This window comes from Taurulus bubalis (genome assembly GCF_910589615.1).
Source record: "Taurulus bubalis genome assembly, chromosome: 19".
NCBI lineage: Eukaryota > Metazoa > Chordata > Actinopteri > Perciformes > Cottidae > Taurulus > Taurulus bubalis.
In genome coordinates, this window is record NC_136607.1 from 21263396 (window position 1) to 21285372 (window position 21977).

Sequence of the window (21977 nt, forward strand, 5' to 3'; positions counted from 1 at the left end):
ACTACGTATTTCACGATCTTTTCCTAAACCTAACTACGTATTTCACGATCTTTTCCTAAACCTAACTACGTATATCACGATCTTTTCCTAAACCTAACTACGTATATCACGATCTTTTCCTAAACCAAACTGAGTTGTTTCCTGTGAAGACGGAAGTTTATTTTGGAAATCCCGTCTGGCTGTAACAGCGTAATGTTGCTGGACTTTCGTCGAAAAAAGCACAAAGAAATGTGTCACATTTGGTAAAATATTATCTGAACCGTTTTATGAGGATCCTTTGACTTATTGCATATATTTGTATATATATATATTTATCTGTCAGTCAGTTGGTTGATCCATAACTTTGGTCCACACTGAAATATCTCAACAACTATTTAACTAATTTTGTAGATTTCGCACAAATGTGCAGTTATTTAGAGCAATTGTCCTCATTATTCACTTGAGAAAACGATGTGTCTGAACCCTGGAGCCGGTATCATGTTGTCTGTTGTTCCTGTGCACAGTCTCTCAGTAATGAGAAGTGTCCGTCCAGGCATCCGGGGCTGAGGAATGCGTTGGCAGTGAGGGGTTGTTGTGTTCAAGGACCAGTGGAACATCAGGAAAACCAGCCGCCTTCTGTGTCTAATGACGGTTGGAGATCTCCTCTCTGTAATGATCCACGTAGTTTAAGTCTTTAATCAGTTCCTCATCAGACGAGGAGGCGTGACGCCAACTAAGTGTGTTTACTCCGTCTCATTTAAGTACATGCATGTGGATTTAGTTGCATGAAACAAAGTTGGGATTTATTCAACTTATATGTCATCAAAAGGCAGATTTACCTTTTCAAGATTCAAAAAGGTGATTCAGTAAAGATTCAAAGAGAGACCCTGAACATGTTCAGGGTCTCTCTTTGAAATAAAGGCTCTAAAAGAGTTCTTCTTGAAGGTTCAGAACTATTTGCTTCTGAAGAACCCGTTTTTTAAAGAAAGCGTCTTCAAGAGTTCTTTGTAGGAGGTTCAGAACTACTAAGAGTTCTTTGTAGGAGGTTCAGAACTACTAAGAGTTCTTTGTAGGAGGTTCCAATGAGAAAATATTTCATCTAAGGAACCACTTTTTGGATGCAGGTTTTTCAAGGATTCTTAGAAGACAACAAGTTATTTTCATCCGAGGAACTCTTGTATGCAGAAAGAGTTCTTCAAGGGTTGTTGAAAGGAAACGGGTCTAAGCTACTGAACTACAACCACCTTGAGGGTTCTGGGTATAGTTCAGAGCCATAGCTGTGTACCAATGCTTCAGTCTTTATGCTAAGCTAGGATACCCGCATCCTAACTACAACTTTGTATTAAGAGCACAGGCATGAGATTCAATCGTCTCTTCTCACTCTCAGAAAGTGTATTTCCCAACAATGTTGAGTGACTGTAATGAAATAGATTTGACGGAGAGGACTTGACCTTCCTCTCTCTCAGATCATCGTATGCAACATTCCTTCATGCACTCTGTGAGTATTGCCTTTCAAAGGAGACACTGGGGACCGCTAGCTCTTTGGCAACGGCCTCCAGTCTTTATCTCTGAGAACCGTCTCCTGCTGGTTCACGTGTCCCAGCTGGAGCTTGTTGTGCAGCGACAGTCAGACTTGCTGTGAAGTCGTCTGTGCTCACAAAAAGACGAGAGTAAAACTTCATGCAACGCTCCAGGAGACCGTGTGGAGATGTGGCTTCACGGCTGAATGTTTCTCGTCTTCTGCCCTCGCCTCTCTGAAGCCAGAGCAAAGAAAGCAGCGGAGAAGGAAGCCAAAGCAAAGAAGCAGAAAGGCCCCAAAGCCACCAAGAAGCCCAAAGCCCCGAAGCCCACCAAGAAGCCCAAAGCCCCGAAGCCCACCAAGAAGCCGAAGGCGCCCAAAGCCACCAAGAAACCACAGGCGGTGACCGCGGCGACGACCACGGCAACGACCACGCCGGTGACCGACATCGAGACCGCGGCGCCGCCTGACATCAAGAGTCCTTCTCTGGACGAGGAAGAGGAGCGGCTGCTGCTCCAACTGGGCTGGGGAACGTGTACGTATTATTATTAGTATTATTATTAGTATTACTACTCAAGCTTCTCAGAGGGAACCAGAGAATATTCTCCGTACAGAAGTTGGTTGTTTAACTATTGAACTTTGATCCTCAGTGATTCGACCCGGGAGCCCAAACGGACCTGCAGTGGACGAGCCCGTGGAGCCGGACCTGGGTGAGACGAACCGGTTTTTAGAGCTCGTTCACAAAATACTGAAATAAAGTCGAGGTCATTTATGTCAGAAAAGAGCAGAGACACATCATAACCCTGATAAAGTGTGTAGCAAGTACATCTTTGAAGTACTTTTCTGCTACTTTATACCTGTATTCCACTGCATCTCAGAGGAAGATATTGTACTTTTTACTGCTCTACATTAATTTAATAACTTAAGTTGCTTGCAGAGTCAGAATAATAATAGCACAGAGTATTATTTTGGTTCGGCATCGTTTCTGTTACTGCTGTATTGTGATGTTTGAACAGCATTAGTGATATACGAGTGAAATATAGAGTTTGGTACGTGAGAAAATTCAAATGGCACACATTGTGCCAAAATGGCTATTTTGCAGACTTCGCCTAAACTGTCTTTACCAGAAACTCTCTAACTTTGCTTCGCTTCATCAAAGTCCAGCTCTGCAGAGAGAATGTTCACATATTGGGCTGTGATTGGTTAGATGTGTAAACCTTTCAGCTGCATCATTCCAATGAGATACTCATCATAAAAGGTTTCTTTTTCTTTTTACGAACCTGAAACAATTGAATTTGAGCTGTGTGCCATCTTCATTTATTCTTAAACAGAAATATATTTACTGATATTTACACATCTGGACAAATCTGACCAGTGTTCCCTTTGTTATGACACCAACATTATTCAAATAGACCTTGTGGTTGCAGAGATATACTCTTTAGTACAACTATGACATTTTTGAGCGGAGGCCTAAAAATTTGGTTCTAAAAAGAGTTCAAGAAGCAAAGAAAGAGACTTTTGGCTAAATAAATACTTTATGGAACGCAAAGAGGAAGATTTAGTTAAAGCAGATTGTTTTCCTCTATGTTGACGATGCACCTCTGTTATGATATAATAATAATGTTAGAACGTTTAATAATACAGTATATATGCCGTGTTCCTCACAGATTTGATGCGTCGTCGATACAACAAACAAGCTACGACCACTGAGGTCATCATGTATATACCAGGTACCATTCAGTTCATACGTTATGGATCATAAACGTTTGAATGGCAAAAAGTGCAAAACAATGTTATGTACTGGATAAAAGTGGTAAATTGTTTTTTAACATTATTATAAAAATGATGCTTCTCATATTTGTATAATTTCATGAAGCAGATTAAACGGAGCTTAATGCATTTATAGATCATTTAAAAATAAAGATTTGTATTGTTAAATTATCTTTGATTTTAAAGTTAACCAACTTTTTTTAATTTGTTAAAATAATAACATCTACTTTTAACAAACTATACATATTTACCGGCGTATTCATGTTTGCTCATTTGTGTATATTTTCTTCTTCATTGTGTTGTTGATGTGTCTTTTATATGTTTGTGTTTAACTGTGTTCAGATATTTTGTTGATGTAGTCATATCTACAGGAGATATTATCTCTACAGGGCTGGAGAAAATGTACTAATGATTTTGATGTATCGTCTTTCGTAATATAACACAAGTGTTGTCTTTTCATAGTTTTAAAGTCATTTTGGTTTAAGTCACTACCAGAATAATATATAATAATATAATAATGTTATTTCTAGCCTCATACCGACGTAATAGAGGCGTCTGTGATCTCTTGTGTTTCAGAGGAAACAACCTCCGTCCCATTCGAGGTTCCCTGGTATGAAGAGTACGATTACGCCGACTGTACGTCCATCAGCGCCATAACTTCTGATCAATAACCCGACCGCTTATTGATCGTTGCATTGAGATGAGTCTCTGGTTCTCCTTCACAGTGGCCGCCAAGAAGCAGGAGGAGGAGGAGGAGAGAGCCCGAAAAGAAAAGGCAGAGAAAGGTTTCTATTGTATTTATACATTGTCTGGATATCGTGTGGATTAATCCGCCGCTGAAAGTAGTCCCAAACAAACGCACTACTTCCTCTTGTTTGTTTTATTATGACGACAGCGAGCAGCTATTTTATCACTGAGACATTAATATATGTTTGTGTTTTTCACATCTTCCGTAAAAAGAAACAATGGCCGTATTGAGTAAATCTATAATCAGAAAAATATAGAATAACACCAGATTCTTCTTTTATCCTTAATTCAATTGGTTTGTTATGAATGATGGAGATAAGAAAACATAATCAGAATTGTTCAATTGCCAGCTACGTTGAACAGAAAGGTGCATAACAATAAACATAGAATAAAACAATACACAATATAATAAAAACAATAAAGACGGTGCAATAATAGATAAATGTGGTAAATAACAGATTAAAACAAGTCCATATTTTTCAAAATAAAAGTGGCAAATGTATTTTAATAAGAGAAGAAAAGATGTGCAAAAGGTGTTGAAAGTAAAGTCACAAAAATGCACCAACGCCCTCAAACGCGTGACCTCTGACCTCTCTGACCTTGAAGGCGTGACCTCTGACCGCTCTGACCTTGAAGGCGTGGCCTCTGACCGCTGTGACCTTGAAGGCGTGACCTCTGACCGCTGTGACCTTGAAGGCGTGTTCTCTGACCGCTGTGACCTTGAAGGCGTGGCCTCTGACCGCTCTGACCTTGAAGGCGTGACCTCTGACCGCTGTGACCTTGAAGGCGTGTTCTCTGACCGCTGTGACCTTGAAGGTGTGACCTCTGACCGCTGTGACCTTGAAGGCGTGTTCTCTGACCGCTCTGACCTTGAAGGCGTGACCTCTGACCGCTGTGACCTTGAAGGCGTGTTCTCTGACCGCTCTGACCTTGAAGGCGTGTTGAGGAATGTGTGAGGAGACCAAGGAGCAGCCGGAGAACATGTGAAGAGCTTGATGGAGCGCCAGGTTCTGCTCTCTGACTCACGACTTGTTTTCTCTTCACGCGAGAAGCCGAGCGGCTGAGGAAGAGCTGGGAGGAAGAGGAAGAGGAGCGGCTGAAGCAGGTCTCCGTTCCCGTGGAGCTCAAGAGTAAGAACTCCTGGACTGTTGTACTTAAACACAAAGAGGAGGTACTTTATATGGAGTGTTTATATGTTCTGCTACTTTATACTTAAACACCTCAGAGGTAAATATAGTACTTTTTACTGTACTACATATCAGAGGTACATGTAGTACTCTTTACTGTACTACATATCAGAAGTACATATAGTACTTTTAACTTTACTACATCTGAGAAGTACATAGTACTTTTAGCCAACATACAGGAGTTAACATGCACATTAATGCAGCAGAAGCACAATAGTAATTTCATGATCAATCAATACTTTTTCTGTAAAGTATATTTATCTGAGAACACTTGTACTTCATTGAGGTTTTGAATGCAGGACTTTCGTCGTGGAGTATTTCCACATGGTTCTACTTTAAGTAAAAGCTCTGAAAACTTCTTCCACCACTTTTTGTTAATACATTTGTTAATCTACTCGGCTTCTTCTTTTACTGCGACATCGTCTTTAACAAGAAGTTTAACTGCGCCTCGTTAAAAAGAAAGAAATGTTGCTGCCAGCTGCTCCCTGAGGGACGCCACGAGAGAAGCAAACCTCCGCTCTGTTTCCCCCAGAATGCCCTCCTCTGGGCCTGGAGTCCCACCGCGTGGAGAACGACCAGCTGCTGGCTTCCTCCCAGTCCCACCACGGCTTCGCGGCATCGAGGGGACGACTCAACATGCAGGTAGACGCCTCAGAGGGTCCACAGCTTCTGTCACGCCTCACTTTGGAGGAAGACAAATGTTCACGCCTCACCGTCAGATAAGCTTTTTGCTGTTTTGGTTTTGGCAAAACGCCAAGACTCTTGGCCGTCGCGCAAGCTAACCTGTTAACGTAAGGTGAACATTTCCATGAAAGTACAGCATGTCTCCATGTATTTATTAATGACGTTTTATGTCTGTGTACTTTGTACTTTTGTACTATGTGAAGCTATCATATTCATGTGGAGAGAGGTTGTCCTGAAACCACAAGGTAGCGGTTCATCCCTGTTCTCATAGTTCATGTTGAAGTGTCCTTGAAGTGTCCTTGAAAAGACCCTGAAGCCTCAGAGCTTCACAGCAGCTCACTGCTCCTTAATCACTAAAGATGGTAAAATGTAGAGAATAATTTCCCCACTGTGGGATTAATAGAGGATTAGATAAAAATAAATCTCCCTCGCGCCCCACCTGCAATACCTCCGCGCCCCCACTAGAGGGTCGCGCCCCACCATTTGAGAACCGCTGCTCTGTGACGATAAGATTCCCTGCGTTTGGCTCCAGGGCTCCGGCAACGACGACGACATGTTCGGCGGCGCCTGGTGCGCAGAGTCGGAGGAGCGCAACCACTGGTTCGAGGTCGACGCCCGCCGGGAGGTGGAGTTCACCGGGGTCGTCACGCAGGGGAGGAACTCAGAGCAGCTGTGAGTCTGGAGCTGCTTTCTGCTTCACGCAGCTGTGGGAGTTCATTCCTGCAGGAAGGAAAGACAAAGGAGGACATGCTGGGACTGAAAAGTCAAAATGATGAGGAGGAGATGTTTTATCATGTTTTAGTCTAAGTCAAACGTGATAATTGGAGTCTTCAATTGTCATATTGTTTTGGCCAGTAGGGGGCAACACAACAAACACTGACAACACAACAAAGACACACAGTTAAATAGGAACAACATGATTTTTAAAACATTGATATTATTATCATTATTGTTGTCAGCACAGAATAATGGCGTAGAATAGTCTTTTTGCTCTGTGTTTGGTCTCCTCCTCCTTCAAGTCCACAGCCGGTCTCTAACTGAGTCTCTGCTGCTTGACGCCGAGCAGGAAGTGAACAGCGGTTCATTAAGATGAAACAAGACGAGGGAGCTAAAGATAGTCATGTATTCGTCACAAATAGAGGAAACTTGCAGGATTACAGAAGCAAAGTGGATCGAAAACAAAACTAAATATGGAATAATGAGTCCCTGTTTTCTCCCTAGAGAGGACTTCGTGTCCTCCTACTTTGTGGCCTTCAGCAACGACAGCCGGGACTGGACGACGCTTCACGACGGCTACGCCGAATGGGTGAGAACGCCGTCTTCAGCCGATAGATCACGACTGAAAGGGAAAAGAGGAAAAGCAAAGCGCTCCGCTTATTAACATCCTCTATCACTGACGGGTATTACAGTCCTGGGTCTTTGTCCAGCTGCAGTACTGAAGGTGTCTCGTAGCAAAGAGGGACCCGGGGTTCCATTGAGTTTACACGTTCTCCCCTCGTGGCAGCGTGGGTTCTCTCCGGGTTCTCCGGTTCCTCCCGCAGTCCAAAGACATGCAGCTCGGGTTGATTGATGACTCTAAATTGCCCCATAGGCGTGGGTGTGAGCCCTGGTGACTTGTGGACTCGCTTTAGCCCAAAGTCAGATGGGATCGGCTCCAGGAATGCGATACAGGTCTCGTGATGCCAAGAGCAAAACCTCCTCACTATGATACCGCTCAAGAACCGCTTGAACCCTTCTGTAACTTACTCACAGAGAAAATTGTTATTAAAAACAATGATTAAATCCTGCAGATCCTTTTTCCTCATCCACATTTCCGATTGAATTCATGTAATTGCTGAAGTACCGTAACCCTTCTGATGAGAGACTGTGGTTTTACTTTTTTTTTAAAGATCGTTAAGTTTTAATAATTCCATAAACTCCTTAAAATGACTTAGCGATTATAACGTTTCACTAAAACCTTCATAAGTCTTCCAACGGTGGATTTCAGCTCAGATCTTTCTGACCAGTCTCAAAATTGCGAAGCGATTCCGAGAGTCTTCTTTTGCTTTTTTGGGGCTTTCCGAGATCCTGCGATCTCATTGGTCCTCAGACTCTTCTGAGAGCGTGTCAGACGCTGATTCATTAAAGATCAAGGACAATAGGGTCTGGTTTTCATATCAAGGTCATATGAGCAGGGGACCCTAATAAGGGGACCCTAGGGTGGAACTGGTTTCATGTAACTGGTCTTATGGCTGCATAAGGGACCCGGTCGGTTCTGATGCGACACATCCTCGTCTCTGTGCTGCTCTACGTCTTGTATTGTGTGTGTTGTTTAGTAAACCAATGACAGCGCTGCCGTCCGTCCTCTCCTGCAGTTGTTCTATGCGAACGTGGACAAGGACACGCCGGTGTTGGGGGAGTTCTCGGCGCCTGTGGTGGCGCGCTACATCCGCATCCTGCCTCAGAGCTGGAACGGCAGCTTGTGCCTTCGAGCCGAGATCCTGGCCTGCCAGCTCCCCAGTGAGTAGATCCAGACCCGCCGGTCCCTTCTCCAAGGCTTCTGGGGAGTTTCATGAGTCACAGCGTTTTCATTCCTGACAGGAATATGTCATCCTCCACTGGAGGGAAAGACTCTGCCAAAACTAAAAGTCCATTTCACAACTTCATCGGTTACATAACCGACTTTCCACCATTTCCCGGTGGTGTGAAGTCATACGTACATTTCCTCCAGCACAGTGCTTGCATACAAATTTTCACAAGTATTTTACATTTTCTGCTTTTTATAAAATCATAATCAGGTCACAGAATTTGGTGTAACGCTGTAATCGAGTACATTTACTAAAATACTGTACATTTTGACAATCTGGTTATTTCCCATATGGAGCCGCTTCACACAAGAAAGATGCACAGTGTGAGCACAAAATCAAACCCAGTCAAGTATTAGCATGTTGCTTCTTTCAGGCAGCTACCGCAGTGAGAACGAAGTCATCCCATCAGACGAGCTGGACTTCAGACACCACAACTACAAGGAGATGAGACAGGTCTGTTTTCAGTTCTGTTTATGAGGAGAAGACGTAGCCGTCACGACGGATTGGAAGTTATGAAGCCTTGAGTTCGGAGATTTGACACATGAAGCATAGACTTCTATACAACCAGAGGAGTCGCCTCCTGGTGGTCAGGAGAGAGAATGCAGCTTTAACACATGAAGCATAGACTTCTATACAACCAGAGGAGTCACCTCCTGGTGGTCAGGAGAGAGAATGCAGCTTTAACACATGAAGCATAGACTTCTATACAACCAGAGGAGTCACCTCCTGGTGGTCAAGAGAGAGAGAATGCAGCTTTAACACATGAAGCATAGACTTCTATACAACCAGAGGAGTCGCCGCCTGATGGTTAGTAGAGAGAATGCAGCTATAACACATGAAGCATAGACTTCTATACAACCAGAGGAGTCACCTCCTGGTGGTCAGGAGAGAGAATGCAGCTTTAACACATGAAGCATAGACTTCTATACAACCAGAGGAGTCTCCCCTTGGTGGTCAGTAGAGAGAATGCAGCTTTAACACATGAAGCATAGACTTCACTCTTCAGAACCGGAGGTTGTCGCATGATTCTGAAATATGATAAACTGTAGAGAACTGATGTTTTTGTTTCTCTTCCAGATGATGAAGGTGATAAACGAAGAGTGTCCCAACATCACCAGAATCTACAACGTTGGTAAAAGCTATAAGGGACTGAAGATGTACGCCATGGAGATCTCCGACAACCCCGGAGAGCACGAGACAGGTACGAGACCGACCGACGGCTGAAGAACTCACGGAGCCGCCGACGAACCGCCAAACCGCCAAACCGCCAAACCGCCACCTGTCCTAATGTGTGCTATTGTGTGTTTTTCCGTTCCCCGCTGCCACCAGGTGAGCCTGAATTTCGGTACACAGCCGGCCTCCACGGTAACGAGGCGCTGGGTCGAGAGCTCCTCCTCCTGCTGATGCAGTTTCTGTGCAAGGAGTACAAAGACGACAACCCCAGGGTGCGCCGCCTGGTGGACGGAGTGAGAATACACCTGGTGCCGTCGCTCAACCCCGACGCTTACGAGCTGGCCTACGAGATGGTACAATGGGCACGATTCGGCCGCACAGCGCTTACGTAGCCGTAGCGTCTTGAATCCACTTTTTGCACATTTCCAGCCCTCTTTAATGTGGCCCTCCTTCTCGTCCTCCAGGGCTCGGAGATGGGGAACTGGGCTCTGGGCCACTGGACCGAAGAAGGTTACGACATCTTCCAGAACTTCCCGGACCTCAACAGCATCCTGTGGGGAGCCGAGGACAGAGGCTGGGTCCCTCGCATCGTGCCCAACCATCACATCCCACTCCCAGAGAACTCCCTCAATGGCTCTGTGAGTTAGTTTTTAACCCCAAGACCCACCGGTGGGATTGAAAAGCAAGTTATCTTGAAACAATCGGCAATGTGACGGGCTGCTTGTGGTTCAGAGGGTTGATCCTCCAAATGTTCACCACTTCTGATCCAACACGATGCGCCGACGTTCAGACCTTTCTCTGCTTCCTGCTTTCAGCTCGCTACGGAGACGAAGTCCATCATCTCCTGGATGGAGCGCACCCCGTTTGTGCTCGGAGCGAATTTACAAGGAGGAGAAAAACTGGTCGCGTACCCTTTCGACATGCAGCGCCAGTCAGATGCTGTAAGCCTAGAACCAAATGAAGCACATCGATGATCTCATCAGCCAGATATTAAGAGATTCATTTTCATGATCCCTTTGTTTAAGTCAACCGATAGCCGCCGTTGGAGAGGCAACGGCGATATGAACGAGGAGACGTGGGCTCGCATCCAGCGGCAGAACGAGGGGTCTCTGAGGGAGACGGCGGACGACGCCATGTTCCGATGGTTGGCCATGGCGTACGCCCACAGCCACCTGACCATGACGGAGACCTACCGGGGCTCGTGCCACGGAGACGACGTCACCGGGGCTCAGGGCATCACCAACAGGGCGAGCTGGGATCCAGTGGTGGGCAGTAAGTGTTGGAAGAAGGCAAAGAAAGGAAGGAGTGCTGAATGAAAAACTAGAATGATGATGATCGGACACCACCAGGTGTGAGTGAGCTCATCCTGTTCCTGTCCCACAGGTATGAATGACTTCAGCTACCTGCACACCAACTGCTTCGAGCTGTCCGTCTTCTTGGGCTGCGACAAGTTCCCCCATGAGAGTGAACTGCCTCTTGAGTGGGAGAACAACCGCGAGTCTCTGCTGTCCTTCATCGAACAAGTGAGAGCGTGTTAAAGCTGCATTCTCTCTGCTGACCACCGGGGAGCGACTCCTCTGGTTGTATAGAAGTCTATGCTTCATGTGTTAAAGCTTCATTCTCTCTGACAACCAGGAGGTGACTCCTCTGGTTGTATAGAAGTCTATGCTTCATGTGTTATTGCTGCATTCTCTCTCCTGACCACCAGGGAGTGACTCCTCTGGTTGTATAGAAGTATATGCTTTGTGTTAAAAGCTGCATTATATCTGACAACCAGGAGTTGACTCCTCTGGTTGTATAGAAGTCTATGCTTCATGTGTTAAAGCTGCATTCTCTCTCGTGTCCACCGGGGAGCGACTCCTCTGGTTGTATAGAAGTCTATGCTTCATGTGTTAAAGCTGCATTCTCTCTGACAACCAGAGGTTCCTCTGGTTGTATAGAAGTCTATAGAAAATGACTACGTCTCGCTACAGCTCTATTCGGTGGTTGTAACTGGAGGACTAGTAATAGTTTCCTGTGCAGGTGCATCGTGGGATAAAAGGTGTGGTGAGAGACGTGGAGGGAAACCCGCTGCCTAACGCCACCGTGTCTGTGGAGGGAATCCGGCATGACGTGAAAACCGGTAAATCGGGTTAAGCCAACAAAGATTCTGTGCATTTGATAATAATTACTTTTTTCTTGGTCCAGACTTTCATCTCCGAACTGTTTTCCCTGAACCCGCTCCAGCTGCCGGCGGTGATTACTGGCGTCTGCTGAACCCCGGGGAGTTCCGGGTGACCGCCAAGGCCGACGGCTACACCCCTCAGACCCGGCTGTGCATGGTGGGCTACGACTCCGGCGCCACCTCCTGCAGCTTCACCTTGGCCAAGTCCAACTGGGACCGCATCAAGCAGATCATGTCGCTCCACGGCAAGAGGCCCATCCGGCTGGTGCCCAAAGCGGTCGCGCCGAAGACGACGCCGGCGGCCAGCGGCCCGGCGGCGGCGGCACCGCCCACCGTGGACAGTCACGCCGCCGCGCAGAACGCCGAGCGACTCCGGAGGCTCCGGATCATGCGTCTACGCCGGCTGCGTCAGCAGAGGTTAAGAGCCGGGTTTAGCACCACACCGACTACAACAACAACCACCACAACCACAACAACAACAACAACCACAACAACACCCCAGAGCACCACTTCCTGGTACGACTCCTGGTTCCCGGTGGACGGTTGGGTGACGGAGAACCCGTTCGATAGCGTCGCCTTTGAGTCGGCGCCCACACAGGACTACCCCTTCGAATACACCATCGACTGATCTCACACACACACACACTCACACACACACACACACACACACACACACACACACACACACACACACACACACACACAGGGTTTGAACTCGTTGGGTAAACATTGACCATGATTCACCAAATATTCTGTTTTTTGCCGTTTATCTGAAAAAGACAATATTCCACACATAATCCCGTTCATATGCAGCCGCTCATATTCCACATAACCGAACACGCGACTCATCTTCATCACCCCGTGACTCGTCTTCATCACCCCGTGACTCGTCTTCATCACCAGTGAATCCCACGTCGACGCCGTTCTCTCCCATGTTTGACGGTTCGATGCCGGGACACAAACTATGTAAAAGTGGAACATCAGGCGCCGCTTCTCTTCTCTTCATGTGTGACTTTAAAGGAAACGTCCCGGAAGAGAAATGTAGTTTTTTAGGAAGATTCTTCACAGAATTGATCTGGAATAGAAAGCTTCTGCTGAGCAGAGACGATAGACGTGAGCGGCTCAAAGAAACACGCAGCTTGTTACGACACAAACATATCAGATACTCCTGCATTACAAATGTATATCGTTATGATTCTTTAACGGCTTTACAGTGCGATTGCTGGCTTCAGTTAAACTGATTTAATGTACTGCCGCATTTGATTAAAATGAAAGTGTTTTTATAAAATGACCTTAGTCTGTGTATTATTTGGCTTTAAGAGAATATTATCTCTGCATTCTCTCTCCTCTGGTTGTATAGAAGTCTATGCTTCATGTGTTAAAGATGCATTCTCTCTCCTGACCACCAGGGGGCGACCTAAATTAAGGTTTAAAGCTTAATTTAAGTTTAATTTAAGTCAGGGTTCATACACATTCTGACCAACGGGTTCATGACTTTAAACCAAATGTCATGACAAACATTTAGTGAAATCTGGGTGTAAACAGTAAAAAGTGAGTAAATGTAGTATTTAAACTAACAATGAGAACACAAAGCATACAGTAAACCTTAAATGACTCAAATAAATGAGACAATAGTTTGATTAAAAGAATAAACATTATATAGATGTCTGTATGTATGCCTGCTTATATTTTGAGTCTCTTTTAAAAGCATATTCATTATTTCAAACTCAGCGTAAATGAACGACATGAACACATGAATATAACACATTTACATGAATATAACACATTTACATGAACACATGAATATAACACATTTACATGACTTTTACTAAACTTTTGGATTTTATTTTTTTCACGGACTTTTCCAGGCCTGAAATAACCATTTTAAAACTCCAATGATTTTTCCAGGTTTTCCATGACGTAAGAACCCTGCTAGTTTAACTTAAGCTTAACTTAAGCTTAACTTAACCAGCCTACAGAACCTCAGATGTTAACCATCTTTGTCGCTCTACAATGACGACACAAAAAAACTCCACTTTTCAAGAAGAAATCACTTTATTTTAACAAAACATTTTCAACGTTTCCACAACAGAAGTAAGAGAATACAGATACTGTATGTTTGGATTTGCAACTTCAAACTGACGTTTCTTACATTTTCCTCTCGTTCTCAAAAGTAAGTCCGCGTTCGGAGTCCGTTCGGTTCGTGTCGGAATCGAGCCACCGGTGAAAGTCTCTGCCGGGTCCACGGGTCCATCCTGACGCTCGTTCACGGGGTTCTGCGGCTACGACGGGCCGGCTTTGCCCTTCTGGTTCCTCCCGCCGCTGTACCGGAAGCTCCTCAGAGGGTTCTTCCCCGGGATGTTCTTCTGCAGGAGAACCGAACCCATCGTTACGGTTTAAAACATGCACTTCATTCTCTGGAGAACCTATGAAAGCAGACGACTGGGCTGCAGCTGTGGTTCATCTCCTCAGGCTTGTAAAAGGTTGTTTAAAGCTTTGCGACACAGAACCATCTGAGAAAACCTCATTGGAAGCCGTTTGGAAAAGGGGCGGGACTTTAAAAATAATACTTGGCAGGTGATTGGATGAACCGTCTGTCAATCAAACTCAAACCAAATCTTCTCCATCAAAAAATACTCTCCATTTCGATAGATATGATGCTAGTGCAGCATCTATGCTAACCTCGTTTAGGAGAATTCAGAACCAGTAAACCCAGACTCTCTCCTGCCGCCAGCAGGGGGCGCAGTGCGCTGCGTGAGGCCTTCAGGGTCACCCGCTCACCTTGAAGCTGCTCTTCCCGACGCCCGCCGCCTTGGAGCCGAGCTTCTTCTTCTTCCTCCTCCGGGTGGCCAGCGGGTTCATGGCGCCCTTCAGCGTCTCCGGGACTGAAGGACGACGACGAAGAGTTAGGAATGACGGACGCAACTCCAAGTACTTTTACTCAAGTACACATTCAAAAAGGTTTCATGGTACTTTATACTTCTACGCCGCTACATTCTGGAAGTGAACATTGTATAACGGCATTTATTTGACAGATTTAGTTACTTTGCAGATTCAGGTCATTAAAACCAAAAATAACGTGTATACGATTCTGCATGAGTACTTCTACTCGTGGTACTTTTCAGAGTATTTCGGCGTACTCACTGAGGTACTCGGGGACGTTCCTCAGGTGAGGCTTGACGACGGCCGGGTGGAGGTCTTTGTCGTGTCGGAGCAGCTGCAGGTCTCTGGGGTTGTCCTCGAAATACGTCTGAGGCAGAAGAGACGGCGTCATGAAACAAATATATAACACACACACACACACACACACACACACACACACACACACACACACACACACACACACACACACACACACACACACACACACACACACACACACCTTGAGCTTCTCTGAGTTGAGCAGCTCCTGTTTGATCTCCTTCAGTCTGGCCTCCTTCACCGCCTGCTTCGTCACGGAGCGCATGGCGTCCTGCACACAATCATCATCATCATCATCATCATCATCATCATCTTCATCACCACCGTCATCACCGTCATCTCTTCCAGCGTGAACACTCACCCTGCATCTGTACCGGAAGCCTTCGATCTCCTCCATCTTGAACTGGTAGGGGTTCAGCCCCGAGGCGGCGTTATCTAGAGCGACACGCATGAACACATGAACACATGAATACATGAACACATGGCCGCATGAACACATGTTGAGCTGAGAGGTTTAGATCCTCATTCAGCGTTTCACGTCAAATAAACCAACTGACGGGAAAGAGAGCAAAGACGTAAAGATGAATAATATATATATATATATATATATATATATATATATATTCAGTGTACTCACCTCCAGTGAGCGCCTCCTCCACCTCCTCCAGCAAACTGAACTCTGTGTGAGCGATGAAGGACAGAGCGGTGCCGGGGTTGTCGGCTCTCGCCGTTCTGCAAGGAAAATGTAATATTTAAAAATAAAAATAAATAAATATATAAAAATATATATATATATATATATATATATATATATATATATATATATATATATATATATATATATATATATATATATATATATATATATATATATATATATATATATAGTAGCACTTTATCATAACTACACACTATTCATCATTAGTAAATATGAGTAAACACTTTATTCATCATTTATGAAGCTTTGTTCCAACATGAACTCATTAGTATGTATTTCATAAACAGTTATAAATGTTTTATTCTTGATTAATAAGTTTGATTATTATGAGTTTCATGATGGAGTTTTCATATTTTATAAATGATGGATTCCTCATTTATAAATGAAGTATTAATGACTTATAGATGATTAATTAGACCATTTATAAAGTGTTAGTAAATGATTAAAAAAATGATTTAATTGTCATTTATTTATACATGTAATGAATTAGATATGCACTAATGTTAGACATGTTAACATGTTTTATTAACGTGTTTAATGAAATTCATGATTCATTCAGTAGTTACTAGTGGATGAACTAATAAGTGTTTACTAATGCTAAATAGTGTAGTTATCATAAAGTGCTTCTATATTTGTTCATCAGCATGCGGTCCTCAGACAGAATGGATGAGCTGTGAACGAGTGAATGGATGAATCTGGACTCACCTCCCCACTCGGTGAATGTATGAGTCTGCGCTCAGCGGGAAGTCAAAGTTGATGACGTTGGCCACGTTCTGGAAGTCGACGCCTCTGGAGACGCCGTACTCTTTGTCCCTTTAACACAAGAGGACTTCAGTGCTCAGGATCCGTGTTTTCAACGTTCTGAAAACAGCTTCCAAGAAAGAAAGACTCACCCTCCTCCTCCTCCTCTTCCTCTCTCCGCGCTCTTCTTCTTCTTCCCTTTGCTCGCCGTCGGCGCCGCAGCAGCCGGGTCGGCCAGACTCTCCTCGTCGGTGGCGATGATGTAGTCGTAGAAGCCCTGGTTGAACTGCGTGATGATGTGACACCTGCAGGGAACCGGGTTCTGAATGTTACGTTCAGACACACACGTTCTACAGGAGCTTTCATGTGGTGGTGTTCTGGCGCCCCCTGTGGACTAGAGAGGTAGTGTCTGAGGACCAGGGTCCATTTAGAAAACCTCTTTCTACTGGAGCAGAACTCTATAGAACCATGTAGAGGTCTATAGAGGACCAGGACTACATGAGGTCTATAGAGGACCAGGACTACATGAGGTCTATAGAGGACCAGGACTACATGAGGTCTATAGAGGACCAGGACTAGATGAGGTCTATAGAGGACCAGGACTAGACTGAGGTCTGTAGAGGACCAGGACTACATGAGGTCTATAGAGGACCAGGACTACATGAGGTCTATAGAGGACCAGGACTACATGAGGTCTATAGAGGACCAGGACTAGATGAGGTCTATAGAGGACCAGGACTAGACTGAGGTCTGTAGAGGACCAGGACTACATGAGGTCTATAGAGGACCAGGACTACATGAGGTCTATAGAGGACCAGGACTACATGAGGTCTATAGAGGACCAGGACTAGACTGAGGTCTATAGAGGACCAGGACTACATGAGGTCTATAGAGGACCAGGACTACATGAGGTCTATAGAGGACCAGGACTACATGAGGTCTATAGAGGACCAGGACTACATGAGGTCTAGAGGACCAGGACTACATGAGGTCTAGAGGACCAGGACTACATGAGGTCTATAGAGGACCAGGACTACATGAGGTCTATAGAGGACCAGGACTACATGAGGTCTAGAGGACCAGGACTACATGAGGTCTATAGAGGACCAGGACTACATGAGGTCTAGAGGACCAGGACTACATGAGGTCTAGAGGACCAGGACTACATGAGGTCTAGAGGACCAGGACTAGACCCCGGTCTCTTCTCTCACCTGGACTGGACCGGCAGCTCCGAGTTGAGGACGCAGGAGGGAATACCGAACTGCTCCAGGAACAGTTTGAGCCGGTAGCTCCGGTCCACCGCGCCCACAAAGACCAGCGTCTTCCCCTGGACCAGGCGCAGCTTCAGCAGCGTGTAGACCAGCAGGAACTTGTCCTCCTCCTCGCATTTGATGCTGTACTGCTGCAGCTGGCTGCTGTCGGGCAGCTGAGAGCCCTGCAGCTTCAGGACCACCTGAGGGACACGGATACAGGAGTGAGGACAGAACCGAGACCACGACCCGGCGGACGATCAGCTGACTCCTCTTAAAGAGACGTTACGGGGTTGTGCAGAAGCAGCTCCTTCAGGGCCTGCACGTCCTCGGTGAATGTGGCTGACATCAGGAAGGACTGGTAGATCTTCGGCAAATGACTGAAAAACACAGAGAGAAAGCTTCATGTGTTAAAGCTGCATTCTCTCTCCTGACCACCAGGGGGACCTCCTCTGTTTGTATAGAAGTCTATGCTTCATGTGTTAAAGCTGCATTCTCTCTCCTGACCACCAGGGGGCGACTCCTCTGGTTGTATAGAAGTCTATGCTTCATGTGTTAAAGCTGCATTCTCTCTCCTGGCCACCAGGGGGCGACTCACCACAACAGGCTCTTCAGATCGGCCTCAAAGCCGAAGGAGAACAGCAGGTCGGCCTCGTCCACCACCAGCATCTCCAGAGACGAACTCAGCACCAGGTTCTGGGCGTTGAGGTGAGCGAGGACGCGGGACGGCGTCCCAACAACCACGTCTGGCTTCTCCATCAGGACGGGTCTGTTCAACACAACAACAATATATAATAGACTTTTCCATGACTTTAAACCAAATGTCATGACAAACATTTAGTGAAGTCTGGGAGTAAACAGTAAAAAGTGAGTAAATGTAGTATTTAAACTAACAATGAGAACAAAAAGCATACAGTAAACCTTAAATGACTCAAATGAATAACAATAGTTTGATTAAAAGAATAAACATTTATATAGATGCCTGTATGTATGCCTGCTGATATTTTGAGTCTTTCTTTTAAAAGCATATTCATTATTTCAAACTCAGCGTAAATGAACGTCATGAACACATGAATATAACACATTTACATGAACACATGAATATAACACATTTACATGACTTTTAGTAAACTTTTTTTATTTATTTTTTTCACGGACTTTTCCAGGCCTGGAAATAACCATTTTAAACTTCCATGACTTTTCCAGGTTTTCCATGACGTAAGAACCCTGAATGAATGAATATATATATATATATATATATATATATATATATATATATATATATGTTGACTGACCTCTGTGCAGACAGGTCAGCTTTCCCGGTGATGTCGGCCACCCGGACGTCTCTGGAGCAGAACGCTGTGAGCTGCCTCATCATGGCCTGGACCTGCTGACCCAGCTCTTTGGTTGGAACCAGAACCAGAGCTCTGACGTCCTGCTCCCGAACGCTCTGAAGACAACAACAACAACAAACAAACAAAGAGTGAGCGGTGGGCCGGACGAGGCCCCGCCGGCCGCCCCTCCGGTGTCGGCCTCACCTGCTTGGAGGCCAGGACGCGCTGGATGACGGGGATGGCGTAGGCGGCCGTCTTGCCGGACCCGGTGCGAGCGCGGGCCAGCAGGTCCTTCCCCTCCAGCGCCAGCGGGACGGCCTTCTCCTGGATCAGCGTGGGCTGGGACCAGCCCAGGTCTGCCACCGCCTGCCGGGAGACAACGCTCACACATCAATGACAAGAACAACGTTTCTATTGTTCTTTTAAAGATGGACGGCAAATAAATGAAATGTAACTTCTTCTCCGTGTATAAATACTTTGGAGTACACATTATTTTAGTGACACTTATCCTCATAAAGTTTCCTCATAAAGTACGTGCACTGTTAACAAGTATTTTTCAAATACTGTATTTTAGAAAACGTTTGCATACGTGTACTAGTACTTCCATGTTATGCTCCTTTATACTTCTACTGTACTACATCTCAGAGGTAAACATAGTACTTGTTACCGTACTACATCTCAGAGGTAAACATAGTACTTGTTACTGTACTACATATAGTACTTGTTACTGTACTACATCTCAGAGGTAAATATAGTACTACATCTCAGAGGTACATATAGTACTTGTTACTGTACTACATATAGTACTTGCTACTGTACTACATCTCAGAGGTAAATATAGTACTACATCTCAGAGGTACATATAGTACTTGTTACTGTACTACATATAGTACTTGCTACTGTACTACATCTCAGAGGTAAACATTGTACTATATCTCAGAGGTAAACATTGTACTATATCTCAGAGGTACATATAGTACTTGCTACATCTCAGAGGTACATATAGTACTTGTTACTGTAATACATCTCAGAAGTACATACAGTACTTGTTACTGTACTACATCTCGGAGGTACATGTAATAGTTTTTACTGTACTACATCTCAGAGGTACATGTAGTACTTTATACTTCAAAGTATTTTCTTTAACTTGTGGTAGAGTAAAACCAAAGCTTTAAATGATATAAAGATAAATCTTCACTGTGGAGATAATAAAACCAGGTTGTTTATCGTAAAGTAGCTTCACGTGCATGTTCACGACACCTCTGTATTTTGGTTTACGTCACACGAGACGAGTGTTTACGACACTTTCCTCCGGGTTTAGCTCTTCAACCCTTTTCTAAACGTGTACCGTTACCTTTAGAAGACGGTCGTCTAAGCCCATCTCGTGGAACTGAAGCCGCTCCGCCGCCATGTCTGCGCCTCTCTGCTCACACGTGCGTCGCAGGAATACTACGTCATGCTGCCTTCAGGTCCCTCCTCTAAAGCGCCGTGTTTCCAGTGGGCGGCTCAATGTTTTCGTCTGAAAAAATAAAATACAACTAAACTAAAATTAAATTAAATTAAATTAAATTAGGTACTAGGTCCTTTTTTTTCCCCATTCCACTTTAAACCCTTCATGTACACTACACATTCATACTTTGCATTATTGCACTGATCTATTGTTAAAGTTTAGTTTAATTTCCTAAATGAATACTCTCTGCAAAAAAAAAGCTGTACATATATTTCATCCCAGCTATTTTATTTTTATTTTTATATATATCTCATAATATGTTTTTATATTTCATTTTGTGTTTGTAAGTAAGTTGCTGCTACTCCGACAACAAATGTATATATTCATTCATTCATTCCATTTCAATGGGAAACAACGTGTACCTTTTAAACACACTACTATTTTACAGCTTTATCTCTTTACAAAATAGTTTGTCCACACAAAACATACAAAGATCTTATGAAAGAAAAAATGATGAACTTGTTTGTCATTTTTTTGTGCAAAAACGTTAATTAAAAATGTGAACACCGTTTAAAAAATATTGTTATAATTGTAACATAATACTATTTATAAGTTATCAGAAGATGAATCCATAATAGAAAGTAATCATTAGTTAATATTTTAACATGAGCTCTAACTCAACCAACTATCTGCTTTTACATTAATGCAACAATCATAATAAACTATCAATAGCATATATAATAAATGTATAGTAAATCACCCCTGGCCAGATCCTCCGAAAAGTGAATCATCAACATCCCTTCACTGTATATTCTATATTTATGCACACACTTCATATACTTTGCATTTTTGCTTTTTGCTTATTTAATTTTCTTAAATGTCTGCTTGCTTCCACAAACACATTCCCCTTGGGGATGAATAAAGTATATGTATAGTATAACTGTAGTATAACTGTTTGTGCGGACACAACAGGGTAACAGGGTATTCTCACAGTGAGGTATTAGTACTTTTACTCCAGCAGAGATCTGAATACTTTGTTGATTGTTTTTATTTTTCTCCCTGATTTCCCTCATTTGACCGCAAGATGGCGACAAAACACCAACAATGAAAACGTCACAATGGCTCCTTATTAACAATTAAATATGAAAAGCACCATGATCATATTCAGCAGAACTGAAACACAACAACAACAACAGCAACACTGTATTCATGCACGCGCGCGCGCACGCACGCACACGGGCATGCGCGTGGCCCCGGGTCCGTGGAGTCACGTGGTGCGGACTTGTTGAGGAGAAGATGTCTGCAGCTGGAGGCGCGCCGCGTCTCCTCCCGCAGCGCAGAGGCAACATGGCCGCGCAGCAGCACTGACCGCGGAGCAACACGACAACAACAACAACAACAACAACAGGTAAACAAACAACATGGAGGGAAAGCTCTCAGAGGATGTTCAGCCTCAGAGGCGAGCAGCCGAGCATCCCCACAAAGCCACAGGT

General features: G+C 44.6%; 2 protein-coding genes across 3 annotated transcripts; one reads left to right on the forward strand and one right to left on the reverse strand.

Annotated features, from left to right (window-relative positions):
- Positions 1-1960: 1960 nt before the first annotated feature.
- aebp1a (AE binding protein 1a) lies at positions 1961-13067 on the forward strand. Its single transcript, XM_079235209.1, has 19 exons — positions 1961-2033; positions 2149-2208; positions 3166-3228; positions 3845-3904; positions 3994-4053; positions 5068-5145; positions 5735-5844; positions 6419-6558; positions 7108-7192; positions 8241-8385; positions 8827-8906; positions 9531-9654; positions 9783-9979; positions 10091-10264; positions 10442-10567; positions 10652-10898; positions 11010-11149; positions 11649-11748; positions 11853-13067. The coding sequence occupies exons 3-19, from the start codon at positions 3171-3173 to the stop codon at positions 12416-12418; spliced, it is 2490 nt and encodes an 829-aa protein (XP_079091335.1). The 5' UTR covers positions 1961-2033; positions 2149-2208; positions 3166-3170; the 3' UTR covers positions 12419-13067.
- Positions 13068-13847: 780 nt separating this feature from the next.
- Positions 13848-20445, reverse strand: ddx56 (DEAD (Asp-Glu-Ala-Asp) box helicase 56; the record flags this gene model as incomplete). Of its 2 annotated transcripts, XM_079235217.1 has the most annotated exons (14): positions 13848-14156; positions 14572-14675; positions 14935-15040; positions 15173-15262; positions 15353-15426; positions 15629-15723; positions 16415-16522; positions 16603-16755; positions 17662-17903; positions 17990-18080; positions 18299-18469; positions 18996-19150; positions 19239-19400; positions 20389-20445. In XM_079235217.1, the coding sequence occupies 14 exons, from the start codon at positions 20443-20445 to the stop codon at positions 14073-14075; spliced, it is 1692 nt and encodes a 563-aa protein (XP_079091343.1). In that variant the 3' UTR covers positions 13848-14072. The 2 variants fall into 2 exon arrangements, with proteins under 2 accessions (XP_079091343.1, XP_079091342.1); XM_079235216.1 differs by having other exon boundaries at positions 15173-15426.
- Positions 20446-21977: the final 1532 nt, after the last annotated feature.

What these genes read in the sequence shown, in the direction of transcription:
- aebp1a (XM_079235209.1), top strand. Translation starts at nt 3,171, where the DNA reads ATGCGTCGTCGATACAACAAACAAGCTACGACCACTGAGGTCATCATG. An exon ending in ACGACGGCTACGCCGAATGG is followed by an intron (nt 7,193 to 8,240) that starts GTGAGAACGCCG and finishes CCTCTCCTGCAG; the next exon opens with TTGTTCTATGCGAACGTGGA. An exon ending in ACTACAAGGAGATGAGACAG is followed by an intron (nt 8,907 to 9,530) that starts GTCTGTTTTCAG and finishes TTTCTCTTCCAG; the next exon opens with ATGATGAAGGTGATAAACGA.